The 21,428-nt window shown below is 38.7% G+C and overlaps 2 protein-coding genes across 11 annotated transcripts in view; one reads left to right on the plus strand and one right to left on the minus strand.

The window, feature by feature from the left end:
- The window catches only part of RBMS3 (RNA binding motif single stranded interacting protein 3), a 729,877-nt gene that overhangs the window by 703,484 nt on the left and 4,965 nt on the right, over window positions 1–21,428 (plus strand). For 6 of the 10 annotated variants that reach the window (XM_062603533.1, XM_062603531.1, XM_062603532.1 and 3 more), the window contains 3 exons: window positions 15,508–15,588; window positions 18,085–18,212; window positions 20,330–20,393. In XM_062603533.1, the coding sequence (XP_062459517.1) occupies window positions 15,508–15,588; window positions 18,085–18,212; window positions 20,330–20,375 (255 nt within the window). In that variant the 3' untranslated portion in view covers window positions 20,376–20,393. Of the gene's footprint in view, window positions 1–15,507; window positions 15,589–18,084; window positions 18,217–20,329; window positions 20,394–21,428 lie in introns of those variants that run through there. The other 4 variants (XM_062603535.1, XM_062603539.1, XM_062603540.1 and 1 more) reach the window with 2 other exon arrangements.
- The window catches only part of LOC134155902 (aggrecan core protein-like), a 667,433-nt gene that overhangs the window by 451,893 nt on the left and 194,112 nt on the right, over window positions 1–21,428 (minus strand). The window lies entirely within an intron of this gene.

Below are 21,428 nucleotides of genomic sequence, written 5' to 3' on the forward strand. Positions count from 1 at the left end.
GAGAGCTAGACTAGTGTTTGAAATTAACCATGAAAGGTCACTGTTTGGGACATCTAGAACTCAACTGGGCCAAACACCTTAAAATCTGCAGTAGGGAGTTTCAGATGTTTATGCAAAAACAGGCCAATGGTCCAACAGCCTTTTTTCATCTTCAACCGCTGTTTTCCATTGGAAAGAGATATTGTTATTTCAATTCAAAACAGGTAATATAATTTAATCTTTATTTTCTATTCATTTAAGTAATGAGAATTCAGGAAATTGTAAAAACTTCTGAAAATGATTGCTGAGCATGCTGTACCAAGACTCAGAAAAGTGCTGTACATGCAACTAATATTTATGATGTCTGCATTTTGTGCAAAGACTAAACATATGTTGCAAGTGACCATTCACAGTATTCACTTACAAAAAAGATTTGGGTTCAAGAGTTAAAATTGACATTTCAGTATGCGTGGATTAGTAACTATAATGCTTGCTTTTGCCTTTATTTTTTTTCAGTGGGATGGGTACATTTTGTTAAGCAAAACATTTCTACTCAGAACAGCAACCTTTGAATTACATTCTCAGTGGTTTCTCATAGGGAAAGCTACACTTCCAGGGACTTCGAAGAGACACTACATTATAGATGCTGCAGTGTTTCTGGAGCTGACATGTTGCCACATTATTGAAACTGCACACAATGTAGTTGAAAGTTAATTTAATTTTAAGGATGTTCAGTATGTTTCATATTGTAATCATAGTGACAGAAATAACATAGCCTGTGTGTTGAGCAAGGGCCTGGGCCTGCAGATGCTTGCAAAAATAATATTCCATTGAATTTCACCTCCTTTTCCCACAGTGTATCCCACTGAACTTCAGTGCACAGTGCATTTCACAGTTAATCCTCATGCCTTATCAGATGTTTGGCAAGCCGATAGCCCAAAGGTTTAAGCTTCCTCTAAGTTAAATTGCTAGTACTTTTGAGGTATCTTTCATATTTTCATCCAGAAAGAGCAGCATGTTCAGGGTTAATTCATTTGTAAATCAAGGTTAAATGAAGGAACGAAGAGTCTTCATACACTGTAAGACACTGGGATCCTGGCTATACAGTGATTTCAGCCTGAAGTTCTCAAAAAAAGGGTAAGCTTTGTTCAAATGATTTACAATTCCATAGGGAGCTGCTGATGGCAATAACCTCTGTGCCCTCAGATGGTATTTTATTATTGTTTGTGAGTTATGGGTGGTTCTGTGTCAGTGCTACGGATCTGTAGAATCCTCTTGCTCCTAAAAGACTCAATTTGGAAGAAGAGTTCTGCTATAACTAATGTTTACTATGAAACAGCTCAGTCAGCACATTTCATTAAACTGTAACAAGGGGTTTGAGAGCAGCTGCATTGAGTAAATTTGGGAGTTTGCTGAACTGGGTTGTTTTCCTAGCAAGGTAAATGAACTGTTGAACACAGCAGACTTCTACTGTGTGGCAGACGAGAGTTGCACCACGTCTGGATGGGTCCAGGGAGCAATTGTATGTCAGAAAGGCAAATCTTTTTCCAGTCCCGTGGAGGACTGCTCTGCCCTTTGGGATTCATTATTGCTTTCAAATGTGATGGGCACACCTGTATGTTACTGGTTTTGCCCTTTTAATTTTAGCATTGTAATACAACAACAGCCAGTTTCTTAGGAGTTTAGTATCTAAATGTACAAATTATTGCACATTTGCCAGCCTCAACTCCCTGTTTTCCTGTGCTGTGTTTCCCTCAAATCAGTATAATATTTCTATGGTGCAAACGGATTTCACTGATAAACTTCATGCTGTTTGTTTTCTCTGGCCTGCCATCCACAGTTGTAAGAGGGGTTTGCATATAGACCAAAAGATGCTATGACTGACTTTTGGTTTCAACCACTAAGTCACCTGACTATTCACTTCCTAAAGTACAGATATAACCTTCATTCTGCTCTGCTGCCAGCCCTTCCTATGTAAAAGATCAGCACTGAGCTAAGAAATGGGTTGTATTTGTTCTCTTTACAATGACCATTTTTGCCAGTGCTAGTCTAAATGACAAAAATCATAGTGACAAAAATGTAATAACAAGGTAAAGTGAGTATTTGGCAATAATGGTATTCCCACCCATGACCTTACCTATATCCACAGAATCCAAATTGGTGCTCAAAATTTTAGTAGCCAAATGTAATTTTCTAGCAAGAACTATTTTGCTGCCTTTCTTTTAATATGCAGGTTTTCTTAACTAGCTATTAGTAGGGCTGATTATCTTCCTGTGAAAATAATGGACTTTTCTCAGACATCTTAGTTTTCTGGTAATAAATGGTTGCTTTATCAAGGTGGCCATAATTTGATTAATTGTATTTTAAGTGAGGTTTTCTTTTTTCCTTTACACCTTCTAGACAAATTGTTTTATTACACAAAGTTCATTTATAACTTAAAAATATAAGTAGCAACAACTTCGAAGTTCCTTAATGTGTTGTGGGAAATACAGAAATAGTAGAAACAAATTCCATTCAGTGTATGGACAGTGGCTGAATAAGGAGGTTTCCTTATTTTATTTGTATAGTTTGTGCCTGAACTATTGAGAGCAAAAGACCACTGATCTTCCTGAAATTTCTATCATTTGTTTAAAACTGAGGGTAAGAGAATTGGAAATCAAAATGATTGATGAAAAAAATTAAAGTAATTAACCTGCAACAGAAGGCAAAGAAAAGAGCAATACATTTCAAGGCTTGTAAATCCATTTTTCCTTTTCATTAATTTCTGTGAAATGCCATGATCAGCATTATATTTTCTTGGTTTTACTCGTTACCTCTTCAGTGTGCCTAGCACTGAAACTTGCTTGCTTCTCTCAGAATAATCTGTGACAACCAGTCCTGTATAGTAATGATGAAAAAGATTTTAAACTGGAAGTTTGCAAACAACTCAGTGTTCTAAATTGCCATGCCAAAATACATGATGAATGTCAAATACATTTTGGTATTTTTATTTCCTTAAATTCACTAGCAGTATGGACAGCTGTGTCTTGATGGTTGTATTTAATGGTTTTAATCTCACTCTGTTTTCATCTTCATGCTCTGTGTAGTCTTTCTGACAATCCTTCACAACAAGTAAAAAGTTCCAATCCTGAGGCTAGGATGAGAGTTAAGCAGATGCTGTTTCAGTTCACAATTACAATTCCTTCAAGGCTATTAGGGAATATTATGGCTGGGCAGGCCAGCTGCCCGTCCCCCCGCCTCCATCCTAAGATTAAATTCATTGTCCCTGACATCAGCCATTAAGTGAGAGGAATCTGCAAATGCCCTTATTCAGTTTCAGGAATAACCAGTTTTACGCTTTCTAAATGTGAACTCTGCTAATTTGTATTTTAGGAGTGCAGCTTGGGAGTTCAGTATAACACTCATTTGTCAGCAGCAATCCTTCTTTGTAAGGTGAATCATGCAAAGTCCGCTGGTTTTAAAGGTGTTGATATAAATTTATTTGATAGAAAAATGGCCATTTTGTCATCTCTGTCATATCCTTGGACAAGAAAATGTGTTGTGGAGTTAAGACTTTCTCCATTGCAAATATTTGCACAGCACTTAATCTTTTTTCTTTTTTTTTTTTTTTTGAGTAGAAAGGGAACATTTTGCTGATCCATGAGCACCAAATGAAAATGTCTGAGCTTTCCAGTCAGTCCATGCGCCAAAGCAAGAAGTGCATCAAAAAACCCAGAAAGGACAGCCTAGCCTAGAAATAAGATACTCTGCAAGATCCTCCTGAGACAAACAATTTGCTGACTGGGCTGCAGCATTTGAAGAGGCCAGGCTGTTTCTCTCCACCCTGCTTACTTGTGTATACAGGCTGAGGTGCATTCGTGCAGCATTTATTCCTTTTCATGTCAGCGGAGCACAGGGATCAGAAAAGTTCACTGGAAACTCCTGTTAGGGCCTGTGGAGAGATTTTTTTAAATATACGCCTATAAGGAAAGCTAAAGATGATTGAATTTTAGTTTGATAGCTTGTAAATGGGCTTTGTCAGCCATGATTCTTATTTTTTTCCAACACTGTACATGACATCCCTTGTCATCAATGCCATTTAAGAGAATACATCTCCCAGCATTGCCTTCTGGTGAAAGGAAGGGTTGAAGATATTTTCCAGATTCACAGTCCCAGTGTTTCTTGTGACTATTATTTTAAGGCAGATGGGGAAAAGTGTTCAAGCCTTTTCTTCTATTCCCAGGTGGATCTACCTTCAGCATTCCCAAGTATCTATAAAGAAGCAGTGGTTTTCCATGGAGAAAAGCTAGATACCCTAGTACAGACTGAGGAGAGTGCATGAGACAGTTTATCGTACTGGCCTTATCACTTGTTACAGTTTTGCAGTCATTGACAGCAATACTTCATTAATCTGGAATACTGTTTGAGAGGACGTATGTTTGAATTTTTGTCAGTTTTAATGCTCAGCAGTGATTCATAATATTCTGTTAAAGTAATATATTATTAAAAATATGTCTACAGCTCTGACTATGCATCATGACACATCTGAAGGATCTTGTCTGCTCCTAGAGCACCCATTTCCAAGTTCTGTTAATTTAATTTGCCATTTGGAGCATGGATTTTGTAGTGTTTTCAAGCTGTAACTATACAGACATTGAACAAAGAATCAAAATACATCTCTGGACTTTGTACTTCAATCCGGTGTAATTTTTAAAAAGTTTTATGCCATCAGGATTAAACATGTAGAAATTGCATATAGAAACATCTTAGCAGATGTTCGAGAGTATCATTCTGCAAACTGAACATTGGTACATTTTTGTGTTAGATCTGCTTTATGATGAATAGCTCACTATATGGATTTCTACAGCATTTCCTTTCTTTTAAATGTGCACCAATGCAGAACATTGCTGAAGGCCAGTCATGACTGGGGCTTTTCTCTTTTCCATTTTCCCTTTACTCCACCTTGTCTTTCCTTATCTTCAGTTTGCCTTTGAGCCAAGACTTACCCATGTTTTTGAGCTGGATGCAAAATTTCACAACCCCTTGTTCCCTGGGTTTGCTACCACCCCAGGGAAGTGTGTAACTTGTCAACCTGGTTGTATGGTAATGCTTGTGAGGGACACAGTAATACATTGCCTGGATGAGAGCTGACAGTGATCTGAGAAATAGGACAGTACCTCTGCCCTTGATCAGGCTTTCCATTTGAAAGTTTTCATTTTGGTAATTACATCCTTCTCGGATAGTAGCCGTAGTCATTGATCATCCTAATATCATTACAACTGATTCCTGTAAGTCACCTTTTAAAGACACTTTCTGTGGATTCTTTTCCCCCTATATCTTCTTCTTCTGCAGTCACAGGATAAGACTTTTTTTCTTTCAATCTTTTTTTCTGATTGATTAGAAATGCCACATACTTCCTTTACGTATGGCCTGGTAATATACACATCACATTTCTTCCCTCGGGATCTTAATCAGAACAAGTAATGGCCTTTCGCTTTTCTCATTAGCAAAATGGAAAAACACCATACTCCATCCATTAGATATACAGCATTGTAATATGAATTTATAGAAAAGTGGCTGCATGCCAGCAGTCATGGAGCAAATTTACCTTAAAGGATTTTCAGAGAGAAAAAAGAAAAAATCGCTATTTCAGTCTGGCAAACAAACATTTTGAGCTGTAACTTATCATGCTTGTCTGTCAGGCATTTTGTGGTTGCTCCTTAAGTACTGTTTGGACAGCTCTGTCATATAAAGGGCATTCATAAGGAGGAAATACCAGTGTTTGTATATGTATTAATGTCTTCCTCAGTGTTGATTTCCTTTGTGGATTATCATCCTCATTCTGTCATGTCCTATCAGAATGGGAGGGAGGGGAAGAAGTTTGGAAGATCTTGTTATGTTTTGCTTTGCTTTTAATTTTTCACAGAACATGCTAACCTGAAAAAATGTTAACAAGAACAACTATTACACCATACTCATCTATCAAGCTTTTACCCGAGACTGCCGCTATGCTTTTTCTTAGCCGTGTCTATTCACAATCAGTACACTGAGATGGAGGACAAGACTGATTAAGAGGGGGTCTTCCCCACTGAAGTGAATTATTTTCACTTGGCTTGGACCTAACTATTACTAAAATTCTTAAAAGTGCTTATACTGTCCATGACTGTAAGAGGGTGTTTTATAATTGTATATAGTTTGAATGTATATGAGCCGACTCTGCCTCCTCTGGAATACTGAGGGAATACAAAGGACAGCCTTGGAATTCTGATATTCCACTAGCAGTAAAACACTCAGTGAAATAATGTGAAAGACGTGAAGTAGTCAAAAATGGGAGAAACTGTAAAGGAACCTGTTTAGAACAGTTTAGGAGGGGAATTAGTGATTAGCTGACAAAACAGGAAGACATAAGGCAAGGAGGGAAAACTGGTTTTTGTACTGGACTTTTTTTCATTCTTTCCTTTTCTGTTTTATTCTCCTATTTTTTTTTTTTCACTTTTTGGTTATCTTTCCTCCTCCACTAGCCTCCCCCTTTGTAATTCAGATGAAATGATGACAAACTGGGAGAGATTCTGTGTAGCTGTTACTACAGAGTAAATTTAGGAGTTCAGCCCTGCAAGCAGATCACTACATGGTAAACAAGCTCATGACATAGCAATATGATAGAACCATAGAATCATAGAATCGTTAGGGATGGAAAAGACCTTAAGGTCATCTAGTTCCAACCCCCCTGCCATGGGCAGGGACACCTCACACTAAACCATCTCACTCAAGGCTTCGTCCAACCTGATCTTGAACACTGCCAGGGATGGAGCATTCACAACCTCCCTGGGCAACCCATTCCAGTGCCTCACCACCCTAACAGGAAAGAATTTCCTCCTTATATCCAATCCACACTTTCCCTGTTTAAGTTTTAACCTGTTACCCCTTGTCCTGTCACTACAGTCCCTAATGAAGAGTCCCTCCCCAGCATCCCTATAGGCCCCCTTCAGATACTGGAAGGCTGCTATGAGGTCTCCACTCAGCCTTCTCTTCTCCAGGCTGAACAGCCCCAACTTTCTCAGCCTGTCTTCATACGGGAGGTGCTCCAGCCCCCTGATCATCCTCGTGGCCCTTCTCTGGACTTGTTCCACGTCCTTTTTATGTTGAGGACACCAGAACTGCACACAGTACTCCAGGTGAGGTCTCACAAGAGCAGAGTAGAGGGGCAGGATCACCTCCTTCAACCTGCTGGTCACGCTCCTTTTGATGCCGCCTAGGATACGGTTGGCCTTCTGGGCTGCAAGTGCACACTGAAGCTGGCTCATGTTTATTTTCTCATCGACCAGCACCCCCAAGTCAGTACAGTATGGATATTTGCATACAATAGTCTGCTTCTCTTTAGACTCTTCAAATTCATGGAGATTTAGTAGCCTCTAGAAGACATGTTTACGTCTAGAAAGCCATTATTTGGTCATATAAATGGGTGTGTTATTAATAACAGTTTAATTACTTATTGCATTGCTTACTTATGTTGAAAATATTGAAATGTACATATCAGTCTTACTAGCAGCTATTCATCAGGGACTAATTGAAAAAATTTTATTCAGACAGAAATTCCTAAGAATTTCCAACAGAGCGGGTACATAGGGAATTTTTATGCCAGTAGAAGCAGTTATAATTCTGCTGCATCACCCCTCTATTCTTCAGTATACAGGACCTGAAAGAAGAGTATAAATGTGACAATCTCAGTGATTACTGACCCTGGCTGACCAAGACAGCGCAGTATATTCTTTTGTTATGATACAGTCACTATACCCTGGCTTTATATAGGGTGCTGTAGACAGGATATATATTATGTAATAAATCATGCACTAACCCATGCTCAAAAGCTTGCCCCAGAGATCTAATAATGTATGTTCACAGAACAGGTATAGAGCGAGTATTAGAACAAAATAAAAAACGCCCCTTTTGTAGAGAAATGTGTAAAAACTGAAGAATTAAGAACTGTAAGTACAACAAATCACCTGTCTTGGTCTTTGTTTTAAGCACAGAAGTTTTGCTTTCTTGCAAATGTATCCATCAGCCACATGGTATTTGAATTATGCAAAAAAGTAGTTTTCACATCTTGAGGCTACTCATTTATGTGAATGCATAAATTTCTGTGCAGCCTCCATGGATCCCTGCCTACAGTGGAGGCTTTGTCACACAGAAGACAAGAGTGAAAATATCATGGGCTTAGGTATGCTGACATGGTCTACAAAGATCGTTGCATCCTGAGCTGTCTGTTGGCATTCCATAGCTGTCTAGAATCAACTAAAACAATTTTTCATAAAGAAGTATTCCTATAAGAAGTTTGATTTGATGTTAATGAAAGATACAATCAAAATGGGAACTTAATTTTCACATCCTGATGGATTTTCCTCCATTTTTTCTTTTCAGACACTGTTGAGATATCTGAAAGTGGTTTGAGACTTTCATCAAGTTCATTTGTAATGCCAGGCTTTAGACTTTAAGTTGTCGTTAAAATGAAGGAGCCAATTTTTTGTTCATCTGTACCTATAGACGTTTCTGTAGTGCTGTTTGCATTTACTACAGTTTATACAAACCTGGGATTTTGTATGCTAGTGAGAGCGTGGTGCGCAGCTGCATGTGGTGATCTGATGGTTCTTACATTTGTTTACTCTAAATAGGCTTTATCTGATTAGTCCTGATCACTTTGCTTTAGTAGCAGACCTGAATTTTTGAAATAAAGACAAGACCTGTTAGCCCGGGGGGGGGGAAGGGGGGGTGGGCGGGATTAGCTCCTCTTCACTGTTATACCTTTGTATTACTCTGATTTCCAAGGGTAGGGATTTCTGAAGGATGCTTAGAACTCCTGAAGAGAAAAAGGAGATTAGTTTGTAAATACAGTTCTTGAAGTTATTATTCTCTCTGCCTTCATTTAACTTGCTCAGAGAATTAGGTAACATCTCATTAGGAAGGTTGAAAGGGAAGTGGTAGCCAATGTTCCTAAATACATTTGTATTACTGAGCAGCAGGGAAGGAAGGTTAAATCTTGTAAAGATTTCTATTCTGTGCCTGAAAAATGAGTGCAGTGGCCCAGTGATGGGATTCTGTTGAATGACACTGCTGTTCTTGATAGGACTATGGTAATTGTGCAGTAAAATTGCATTATATCATTATATTTTAGGCCAGTATGATAATTATTAGCAAAAATATTGTAATATATGGAAAAAATCCACATCTTTTATTCTCACATTCTTTAATTGGGAAAAACTAAGATTAATAACAGCCATTGAATAATTACAGGATTGAGCTGGAAAATGAGAATGCATCTGGGTAGCAAAAGATATTTGAAGTTTAAAGTGAAAAATTTGGTGGCTGGATATTGTATTTTATTGAACTGCCACTGGTGCTGATGAACTAGATGGTCCTTTTCTCTTCCTGAGTTCCTACCTCTCCGTGCCAGACTATGGGATAAGAGGACACAGCAAGACAATGTTCTTTTCTATTGGAGAACAGGATATTTTCAAATGAGAAGGTGGAACCAGGGACAAAAAAGCAGCTATTATGTTCTATATTTCATTAAAGTTCACTTCACAGTGGTCAAAGAGAGATGCAATTTTTTTTCTTTGCAGGGAAAGAGATTTGAAAGTGGTAGGGCAGGTTTCCTTGGGGCTGGGAGGTTGGGGAAAGGTGATAAAAATAAATCCAGCCAACAGCCTCATTTCCTTCAGTTTTCCAGCAATGCAAATGTCTTCACATAATTCTGTTAGTGATGCAGTGTCTAGACTTCTCAGATGGTTTATAAAAACCCCCACAAACAAACCTTGGCATTAATTCTGAGAATCCTAAAGGCTAAGTCATTATCATTGTGCTATAACTCATTCAGTGATAGGACACCACAAATAGTCACCGAAGACCAGACTCTGGAACCTTTGCACTTCTGAGACACATGGGTTACTATTTACCCACATAAGACATCCCATTTAATCTCCCTTCAGCAGGCTGCTGTGGTGTAAATGCTTACCAGTTTATGCTGGTACAAGGCTTCTGCAGTTTGGCTCTCACCTTGACTGAAAAGGCTCTGTGCCTTCTCAGGAACATGGAGGTTAATAAAATACGGAAAGTGATCTTCAATTCTTGCAACACATATACAAAAACAAAGTGAAACACCAGAAGGCAGCATTTGCACATTGATTTTATAAAAGGCCTTTTCTATAACATTTCTTCCTTGCTCATTGCCCCTTTTAAGCCTACTAAGTGTTGTTCAAGGTTTCCAAGCAAGCTTACATGTTAATGTCTCATTTTGTAAATTCTTTCTGATTTTTTTTATACCAGGAAACTTATTCACACTGATCAGGTTATGAACTGTTACCACTGTATAATCTCACAGTACTCATAGTGACCAAGAGAGTTAAAAGTATATCCAGTAGCTGCCTTCTATTCACAGCTGTGTTATTTTGTAGGCAACTAGGCTTATAAATAGAACTGTACTTCAGAGTGTTTTCTTCAACTTTCTGTTAATGAAGACCTTCAGAATTTAAACAAAGTGTGTGGCCAAAGTCTTCAGGTGGTGTAAATGAAATTGTTTGGTCTTGCAAGAGGCATTTCCTCTTTCAGGCACTGTTTTGGTTGAAATTCAGTGACTAAGATCTGATGTTCTAAGAAGAGGTGTTTGCAGTGTACCTCAGCTGTTAGACACTTGCCTGCCTCTGTGTTAACCTGGGCCCAAGAAAGGCAGGTCAGAGGCTTAGTAGGGCAAATGAATAAATGGGTATTACTTGCGCTATTGTCTCAGTATAAAAGTTCCCGTAAAATCCCTGCAGGTCAATCCACTCCACCTTTGATAGGTAAAACATGTTATCCTATTGCAGCATGCTCACTCACTCTGCCTGGTGCAGGCAGCTGCCTTCCTGCTATTTTTTCCTTCCCAACGTCTGCCACTTTTATGGGTTTAGTGTTTGCTGCAGGCTTAAGATGAACCTTGCTGGAGCCAATCTGGCATACCCCACTGTTTGATCGTTCTTGAAGTGTCATTTTGTTCCCTCAATCCACCAACTCATTCATTTGTTACCTCCTTTCATTTAAGCATTTGTAGTCAGAGAGGGTAATACCTGAAGGAAGAGCAGAGCTGTAAGTGTATATTACTACTCTCTCATTTTCTAGCTATGTATTTTTTCACATATTTAAGCAGTTTCAGAAAGGTAAAAACAAAAATCCCAATGGACAAGGTGTAAGTAGATTTGTAGTATATAGGCTATATTGATGCCCTGGTAAGTGCAGTCTGAATTAAGCAGGCATTGTAAAACACACACTATATTATAATACTGCACATCCTCAGTGCTTAGAACACCCATTCTATATACTGTATGAAGAAATTAACAGTTTACAAATAAATCAAGAGAGCCACCAGCAATGTCTCTTTTTTCTTTCTGTAGTAGAAATTATCAGGTTTTAAAGGATTGAAGGGCCAAAAAACCTCCCTTATACCCTCCAGATCCATCATCTTTGTGTGCAGAGTCACTATTCATTTTACTGTCAGAAATAAGCAGCTTCTACTTTTAGACCCACAAAGCCTGTACAGTTGAGGAACAATGAGAAGTGTTTTCTTCTGCCTTGCACATACTTTGTTGAATGACTGATCACATTACAGCTCTAGAATTTTTTATCCTGATGAAAACATATGACAAAGACAGAATGGATTTGAATTTTTCAGATTCTCTCATTTCAGTTCCTACAATACTAACACGTAGTGGAATTTGCTGGGTACTGCTAAGCTGAGCATGTGAGTCATGCTGTCTCTCTTTAACACGTACACGTGGATAAAGAACTTTAGCGAGTGTGGTTCATGGAGAAAAATCTCAGTGATGATCTTCTAACACAGATGTCTTCTTTGTTTGCCATCTGCCTACTTCCAATTTATGTTAGTTTCTTGAGGTAGATGAGAAGCCATAGGTAGACTATGTACATCTACACGACCTTGGTCCCCATGGAGCTGCAGAGTCCCTCAGCTAAGGGATGATCTTAGAGCAGAATCTTCATCCTGGGTGGTTCTGAGCAGGATAGATATAAAATGTTTAACTTCTGAATCTCACAATTCTTTCTGAAGCTCTTTTCCACCTCCCAGCGTGGTCAGCCCTCATTCCAACACATCTGGAGCATACTGTTTTACAGAATAGCTAGATGAAGTGTCTGCGGGAGCTGGGGAGAGACACAGACTCCAGTGGGCTCAGTGCGTGCTGGATATGGAAGCTACTGAAAAGCAGTGTTCAGGAAGCTTTCTGCTAAAAAAAACAACTGTTAATATTCATGACAAGAAATTCAACTCCTGCAATACTCAAAGCCATGATGTATTGACAGTGACATTGTGCCTTAGCACTATGTAATCTTTAATGTCTTTATCCTGTGGGATCAGAGAATTAGGATTATGTAGTGAATAAAGGAAATACATGCAAACTTGATTGAGCTAATGTCAGTTATAACAAAAATTAATTTGTCCTCTTTTTTCATTAGTAAACAAACAAAACTAAAGCAGGTTCTCAATGCTAGGCTTCCCATGGTGAAAACAGATCCAGCGCAGCAGACACTCCTGAATTCATGTGGTCTCAGCTGGGACTCCCTGCTTCTGTGAGGGGACTTTAGATACTTAAGACCAATTGTGTCTCTGAGAACTAAACCGTAGCTGTCCTTTATAGTTTTGTAAAGTGTTTTACAGAGCCTCAATGGATTTTTAAGTAAGAGTCTGGAGATTGAGAATCAGTTCCAAGCCCCTAAAATGTGTTTAATTGTTGACCCAGCAACTCTTTCCTGAAATGATGAGAGCATCTTTACATTCATAAATAAATCAATCTGTTTGGATATGCCACTGAAGGGCACAACATATGTACCTGTAATATAGACCAGTCTGCTGCAGTGTGTTTAAGGGCCAGCTGTTAAGCAGCAGTACCCTGTAGGACTGAGCCTTGGGTAACTTTTACTAACACCAAATTCTTTGCCACAAAAACTGTCTTTTCATTTATGCCATTGGTGGAACTGATTTGGGCCACATCATTTATTTTAATTGTAGAGCTCTAGATGGTTTAACCAGAAGGTTGAACCACCATTACAGTGGACGTGACATGCAGAATTTTGTATATATGGAAGAAGTCACATTCCTACAGTTCTTCAGGGAGTCTGGCAAATAACTAGGTGGCTTTGGTCTCCAGCACTGTAAAACACCTGCTGTTCGGCTGGATTCAGTTAAAATTAAAGCAAAAAAAAAAATTAAACCTGGAGAGTATGGGGAGGTAGGTGTGTCTGGAAAGATCGGGGCAAGCAGTTTTCCCTAGAGATTGAGTAGCAGTGAAGGAAGCAATACAGAGTAATCTGGCAAGTAAGAACGTAATCTGCCTCAAGAGGAAAACAGGAACACTAGAAGTAAGAAACTGCATGGCTACTGAGAACAGTGCTTGCAGAGTCAGCAAAGGCAACAGTTAATTTCAGGACAGTTTCAATTATACTACTGCAGACCTCAGTGCCAAAGCATTTTGCAAAAAAGTGGAGTGGTCTGAATTAAAAGGCAGTTGGATCATTTTATATTTGTGCATTTAAACTTATGCATTTGTGTGCAAGATAAGAGGTTGGCAGACAAGCGCATGTTGTGAGAGTCTGAACGCTGATCTTCTCTGGGGTTCAAGGAAGAACTTGGAGGAAGTCCAAGTTGAGTGAGGCTGATTTACTCTTTAAATTACCACTTTTAACTAAGATCTATATATATTTGTCCAAGTGAAGCTAGCCTGTGTAGGTGTTTAAAAACCTTGTAGGTCTTTGCAGGACTATAAGAATGAGTACTTCAGGTTAATGTTAAATATTGACACATTTAGAACAATGCTACACAGCAGATGTCGTCCCAACATGTGACAGCAACATTACAAAGCAGAACGAATGGAGCGGAAGCAGCTCTGGGACACCCTGCTGTAACATTCTCATTAACTCCTAATCTGTAAGGCTGGAGAATAGCCCGACTGTACTGAGTACAATAGGGGTTGTTGGCCTAATGTCTTTGGTGGGTTAGCATTCATTAAAAAAGCTATTGAATTCAATTCTCTTTCTGAAGAACAAGGAAAAGGAGCTGCAGAAAAACATGGCCTGATGCAGGCACACAGACGCTGGGGACACTCCCATCTCTGCTCCAGTTAAGGAAAACACTGTGAATTTTTGCTAAAATACTCTAACGGTTTTCAACACAATATGCTACTCCTATTGCAAGTGTATTCATGCCATCTATGCTCCTACTGATTTTTTTTTTTTTTTCCTGTGGAAAACAGTTTAACTCAAGTAGTTTTTTATTTTATTCTACTTGAATGAAGACTTCAGAATTTAGCTGTGGGATTCTTAAATATGCTGTTCGTATTCCCTAAGGCCTTTCTGCAGCATTGCTGCAGAGTCTGCACCCCACTATGCAATTTCATAATGCGTGTTTGTGACAGGCATATCAAACCATCCAGTTAGTTTAGAATTGAGGTGAGAGAGTGCTTTAAATGTAAATTTTACTGTAAACAGTGGAATAATATCTTGCAAGCACTTCCTATCTCTGCCAGGAAGCAAGGCTATATTTAACTCATTTTAAAATTCATCAAATACATTCTGGGCTGATTCAGATCTTTGGTGTGTCTTTGAAGATAACATGTAGTGGAAGTGTTATACAGTCCATTGTGGAATTGGGCGCATTCTAAGATTCTTGTCAGTGAAGGCATGCAGTTAGGATGGATTGTAGAAAGAAAAGTGCACATAGATCTGATGGGTTAGTATTGATACCTTATTAAAAGGTTTTAACAATATCAGTTGCTTTCAGTTCAGAAGCTTTATAAGGAATGCTGTATTTAAAGAGATTAGTGCCATACCAATGGCGAAATTCACATGCACTCATCTCTTTTAAAGGAGATTGTCTTGTAGTGCTTGGGTTAGGCAGTGTTTTAGAGACGCTAATACAAAGTGTTGCTATAGTAGTTATTTGCAGAAGTTTCAAAATGCATAGAAAAGATTACTAGATATTAAGGATAAGCCATAAGAATTTAACTATAGGTTCTGTGTACAAAAGGAAAAACTTCCAGATGTATCTTCCTCTTCCTTTGTTTTTCTGTCTGAGTGCACCTCCCTGCAGCTTTGTATCCCTGTAAACTCAACTGTTGTTATTGATAGGGTTAAATATAGACTGGAATAAACCTGTCAAATTTCATGCTCCATTTTTTGTAGGTGTCATTAGATAAGATCAGTAAGACTCCAAAAGATTGTTTAGGTGGGTTTTGTATACGTAACCGCTATATGCTGCTGTTGTGTCTCTACTGGTTGGGGTTTACTTGTGAGTCCATTTTAGAAGCCCTGTGAACAATCTAAATCTATTAGCAAGATGTTTGCTGTTGCCTATATCCTACCGCTGCCTAAAATCCTTAATTAAAAGAAATAATAGGCTATGCACTAAGAAAAAAACTCTGAACAGGAAATTGAAATTGTGACATGCTTCTAATATGGTTTTATGCATCTTGCTTGTGGTTTTCTAATGTTCATTTGCCTTTAATTTTGTTCTAGTACATGACTGCTGCTGCACCTATGCAAGGGACCTACATTCCCCAGTACACTCCTGTGCCTCCAACAGCTGTCCCTATTGAAGTAAGTTTGCCTTCATCAATTACAGTAGATTGAAGGGCTAGCAGAACTCTTGTCTATTATGCGTCCTTGCACCTGTTGTTTGAAAGGGGCCTAAAGTTACTTAATGGAATGTTGCCTGTAAGCTTCCAGCTTTTAAAATGAGGACTGCAGATTTCTTTCCTTTTCTTTTTTTCTCTTCCTTCTTTCGCTTCCCAGCCGCAACCCCCCCCCTTTTTTTTTTGTTTGTTTTGGTTTTGTTTTTTAATTATTTGCAAGGGCTCTTGGTGTGCATTTGTTTTGTTGTACAGCAGGACATGGAATAAAACATCAGTGATTATGACTGTTTTTTCCCCATGTACTTGGGAGGGAGATGGGAAAAGACAGGAAAACAAACCCAGCAGGCAGACCACAAGCACAAAAGAGATTCCAAGAAGAGAAGATTGCAAGAGGGTTTGATGCGGTCCTTAGCAAGTATAGGTAATTGCTGAAACATTTAGCCACCAGAAAAAGTGATTGAGCAATGGAAACCTTCCTCTTGTATATACAGACGTGGAGGATGCTGCACTGACTGAGTGCTTTTCATCCTTGAGGAAGGATTCGCTCCCTCCCTCGTTGGGGCTGAGTCATGCTGATGACAGTCTAATGAGTAAGTATTTACTCAACCCTGTAGACCACAAGCTGCCGGGAGAATGTCAGCTTGGCGGAGGTGTCAGCTTGGCCTCCACTTCTGTGAAGCTTCATAAGGGCCGCTGAGCACAGTGAGAGGAGGGACCCTTGGCATCCTCTTCCCTTTGTGCTTCTCTTTGGTGCTACGCTCTTTTATTAATAACTTCTCTCGTATTCTGGGGTAATGCAAGGAATGCCAGGGTCTCTGTACTTCTGTCTTCGGCTGTGAAGACTTCGGAGTTTGTGCTGTTACTACTCTGGGCTAGTGGTACTGTTGGCATGGCTTCACCAACAGTCAAGTGGATTTGTCTTGGTTTCTTTCTTTCTTACTCAATTTACAAGCACTGAGATTCCCAAACAGGAAATGCTGCTACTGGTCAGTCATACTGAGCTGGTCATGTTTTAGTCTTTTTTTGCCTCAGGATAATTTTGCCCCAAACCTTGTTTGCTTCCAAACAAGCCATGAGTGCCTCTTTCCAATTGCCATTTTAGGTATTAAACTGGGCAGATACAAATCCAAATTAAAAAGAAGTAGTGGAATGGAGAGTGTTTCACAGCAGTGGCTGCATATGGTGCTTACCAGTGCTAATGAGAAATTGAGTTAATTCTTCCTCAGTCCTCCTCCCCATCACTCACTGGTATATTCACGCCTGCTAAAGTAACATGATGTCATAATTTTCTTCTATAATAAACAAAATATTATCTAAATATATAGCCTGTCTTGCTGTGATCCAGTGATGATAATTAATGTTTATCTGTATTCATGTAGCATCATGAACCAGGACTCTATTATGGTAGATGTTCCACAAGGAGAGAGGAAAAAAATACACCCTCTGCCCCAGAGAGCTTACAGTCTCAGGATGAGATGGACAAAAGCAGAAGGATAAAGGAAGTAGACAGAAAAAGATAATACTGATAGTCTGTTAAGCAACAGATACGAAGAATTTCTGAAAAATGAAACTGATAGTTTTAACAGATAATTTAAAACAAACTACCTGTTGTTTACACAGGACTCTAATAAAACCAAAGCAAGTGCTTTGTGCTCCCTCTTCTGGCTCTGTTGTGTGCAATACAGTAATAAAGCATATTCCCTGAAGAGACCTGCTAGTGTTATTCATGTGATCAATGCACCAAGCATGAGAGTAAAGGAAAGAAAACGTAGCTTACTTTGAAAGCGTAAATATACGTTAAAATAGTATCATTCAGACTGTCTAAATAGGAAAAGATATGCATGATGTTTAATTTTCTTTTTTTTTTTTGAAACATAAATAAAACTTCATTGGGGCTTTGACTTAACAGATAAAAGTCTTTAGTGTGAAGTAAATTTATTTTTGAAGAGACCATATAAAAGCAGTGTGTAGAGGAGTGCAGTATTTTTCCAATGCAGCTAAAATTCTGTTGGAGGTATAGTAAATTAGAGAGCAGTGAGCCTTTATCGCATTGCAACTCAGGCAAAATAAATGTGAACTCACTGTGAAGTTGGGGTAAGTAAGTGGAAATCAGAAGAGCCATACAAATGTTGGAAAAAGACAAGAGGTAAAATCCAGAATCCACTGAAGTCAGAAGTTTTACCTCTGTCTTTGAAGGCAGGGAACTGCCCTCAAAGGTGTTTTCCACTGCAGCCTGTGAGAACAAAATACTACAGGGGCTGGTATGCTAAGGAAGCTCCTTGTTGCCAGATTAGCTCTAAAACTGATGGAGTTTGTTGGATGAGCATGTGGTTCTGTTATCTCAAATTCTCTCAGCCTCTAGAGAAATACAGTAATGGAGAGCTTGTGCAGAGCTGTTTTATGTAGTTCATCACAGTAAGCAAAATTAGTAAGTTTTTCATGTTATCATTTGATTCCCTAGGGTGTTGTTGCTGATACTTCTCCACAGACAGTAGCATCTTCATCACAGGAAGCCAGTGGTCAACAGCAACAGATGACAGTGGAAACATCCAGTGAACATGCGCCTGCATATTCTTACCAACAATCTAAGTGAGTAGGCATGCACTTTCTAACCAGAAGGTTTTGATTCTTGATTAGAGTGGGCCATATTCTGCTCCCCACTTTAGCAATATAAATTCTGAGTAGCTTTGTTAGGTTCAGATGAAGTCTGGATATATAGCAGTGTAGTTAGCAAAAGATTTTGGCTGATGGCCTCACCTTGGCAAAATGTCCTTGCCTGCAATGATATGCTCTCTAACTGTCTGCTGCTTTTCTGGACTCAGAAGGATCTCAACAACTGCATTAATGGTGATCATGCTGGGCTAAAGCAGCATCTGGCTTCAGAGGTTAAAGAGGGTTTAAATTTTGCAATGGTGAAAATATTGGCACAGTACACATGTAAAGATTTCTTTCTGGAAGTGTAGCTAATGAAGCAGTATAAATTGCCCCAACTTGGTTATTTGTGATTATGCAAAATCAATGCCTTGCAGACATTCCTCCTGAGAGCAGTGCTTGCTCCTGAGAGTACAGGAACTGGAAATAGAAGAAGGGTTAAGAAAGGGATGGGGAGAAGCACTGCTCTGTCTTTCTTCTGTCCTCTTCACCCTTTGTTTTCTTCCCATGGAGTACATTGGAAAAATTTATACCCTGACAAGGAGATCTAGAATGCCTAAAGAGTAGCTTAATCTTCAGCATAATCCTCAAAAATTCCTACTCTTTGGCACATTAAAACCATATTCTCACAAAGGGAAAGTTACACAGTGACAGGGTACTCACCGGGGATGATCAGTGTTGGACAGATCCTAGGAAGGAGCTTAAACCCAGTCCTTTATTAATACATGTATATTTAATGCTGCCATCCCTGTGAAAAGGAAATTACACATTTTTTATACTGGGGTTTTGGGGAAGGAAGTAGACAAATAGCCAGAAAAGAAATGTGTCAGATATGTCAGTCAGTGCATCATGACATAGTACTTAAGAGAGGCATAAGGTGGGAGCTGGTATAAGAATGATTAGAATTATACCAGTCTGTCAGTTCCTTTACTTCATTTTTGACCTCTGGAAGTGGAAGATGCATTTATTTGTCTCACATATGAGTAACATGTTTTTTCAAATCAATGTCCCTTTTTGACGACAATAAAACATAAGACCTCACTATTTCATGTGTCATGCCCATATTTGTCTATACTTGTGTATTACAAAAGCAATTCATCACAAGCTTTTTTTTGATGCACCCAATTGGAGATGCAGTATATGCATGTGAATCCCTTCTAGTCATCAGTCTTTCTGGCACCTGTAAATAAATGATGGAAAAATACATTTAGAGTATAATGGCCAAAGAGAGAAATATGCTGTTGGCTTATTTTGATGGCTGTGTTCTATAGGAGTTTGGATCTGACTGTTTCTGTATTTCAGTTACCATTTTCTAAGTCTCAAAGGAGAAGGACTTTGTTCAGAAGTCCTCGTAAGGTATCTGTAAGCAGCAGATTCTGGCATTTTTCCCAAATAGGAGGAAAACTGCTCTGCAGTTCTTTCTTGAAATGGGTGCTGTGTTTCTTGCCAATGTGGTGAATTCCCACATTCTCTGAGAATGAGGTCCCTCATCTTTCCTTGTCAGCTACAGCCTTTTTGCAATGATGGATAAACTTCTAATGGCACCAGCATTTACAGTCAGAGGATTTTCTTTTTTAATCACATAGGCAGATCCACTAGAGATTTTTTATTATGATTATTTCAGTATTTTTGTCTGAAACATGCCCTCTATTTATATCTGCCAGTTGGAGGCAGAAATGCAATGTGAGGGAAGCTGTAGAAGCAAATCAAAATACATGAAATCTCTGTCTTAAAAAAAAATTCTGCCAGAATATTTCAGTAACCTTTAATGTAAGACCAAGTGAAGTTGTTTTCTAATTAAAATATAGTTTTATTAATCTGCTCTTTGAAGGGCACATTTGTTGATAGTAAACATTGTGGCCAGTATACAGCAGCTGTTTTCAAAGCAGGTTGAGAGGAAGTAATTAACATGACCAGCAATGATTTTGTCAGATATAGGCAAAGGAAAAGCAGACACTATAAAATTATTTCATAAGAGCTGATCAGTCAGGAGAAAACTTATAACAGTGTATTTCATTATATTTATTTTCTTTGCAACAATGACGAAATTGCAGGCAACGAAGGAGAGGCAATGTACTCAGAATGAACTGGGTGGTATAAGGACTCTGTACTCTCTTTGTAAGTAAAAATAAATCACTAGACTTGAAATTTAAATTCTACTTTTTTAATCAGCATACACCTTCTTTTATTTAATATGCTGGCTGCTGTACTTGAGGATCCCACCCATAGACGTTCAGGAATTATATCTTCATGTCAAAAATCTGGCTACCTATTGTGTAGCAATATAGGAGAAACAGCCCTTGTTTTTTTGAGCAGAGGACTCTGCTTTATGAGGAAATCACCTCTTTCTATTTTAAATACATACTCCCTTTTATCCTTGTAAATCTTTAATTTTGCACATAAAAGTAAGAAATCTGTGAAGTGGAGATAGAGATCCTTTCCCCCTGAAAAGTGTACTGTCTTCCCTCTAAACAAAACTCTGCCGGACAACAAGCTGTGATTTTAAAGGTGGAAAGAATTACATTTTCTGGAGCCTTTGGTGGGCAAACTCAGTGCCAGGTTAGATTAGAGAGTGTGTGCTGTGACCTTTCAGTGGATATGGTCTCTCACATATATGGTGGCCACTTGACCCGGAGGGGCAGTGGAACCTCAGGAGGTGACCATCACACTTGAGTGCTCCTACCATTTGTTAGGCATAGAAAACCCAAAGAAAATAAGTAACTCTTGCTTTCCACGTAAATCTGTTGTTAACATTCAAAATGTTAATTTTCAGACTTCATGCAATGAAAAAGTCCTTTGGTAAAGTCAGTGTTTAAAATTAAAGTTACTTTTATGTTTACCATCTCAGAAAAATAGTTTTGTGGCAAATGTTATGTCATCAACATTCTTCACAATTTAACTCCTAGTATTCAAATTAGTTTAAAACGAAGCAAGGCAAATGCATTAATGCTTGCAAATGGAAAGGTGCTGGATTTTCTTGTGTTGAACTTTGGTTGGAAAAGGATTTTTTACATGCATTTTTCAGAACTGTAGGAAAAGCACTAGTTAACCCTTACTGGTAACAGCATTTATTATGTAGGTTCTGTGTCTCCCCAAAGATCATATATAGTCTCGATAAATTTGATGTGATATATCTTTAATTGACATGAAACC

Source organism: Pezoporus occidentalis, unplaced genomic scaffold, assembly GCF_034315485.1.
Source record: "Pezoporus occidentalis ecotype Australia unplaced genomic scaffold, CSIRO_AGI_Poc_V1 ctg80, whole genome shotgun sequence".
In the NCBI taxonomy this organism is placed as follows: Eukaryota; Metazoa; Chordata; class Aves; order Psittaciformes; family Psittacidae; genus Pezoporus; species Pezoporus occidentalis.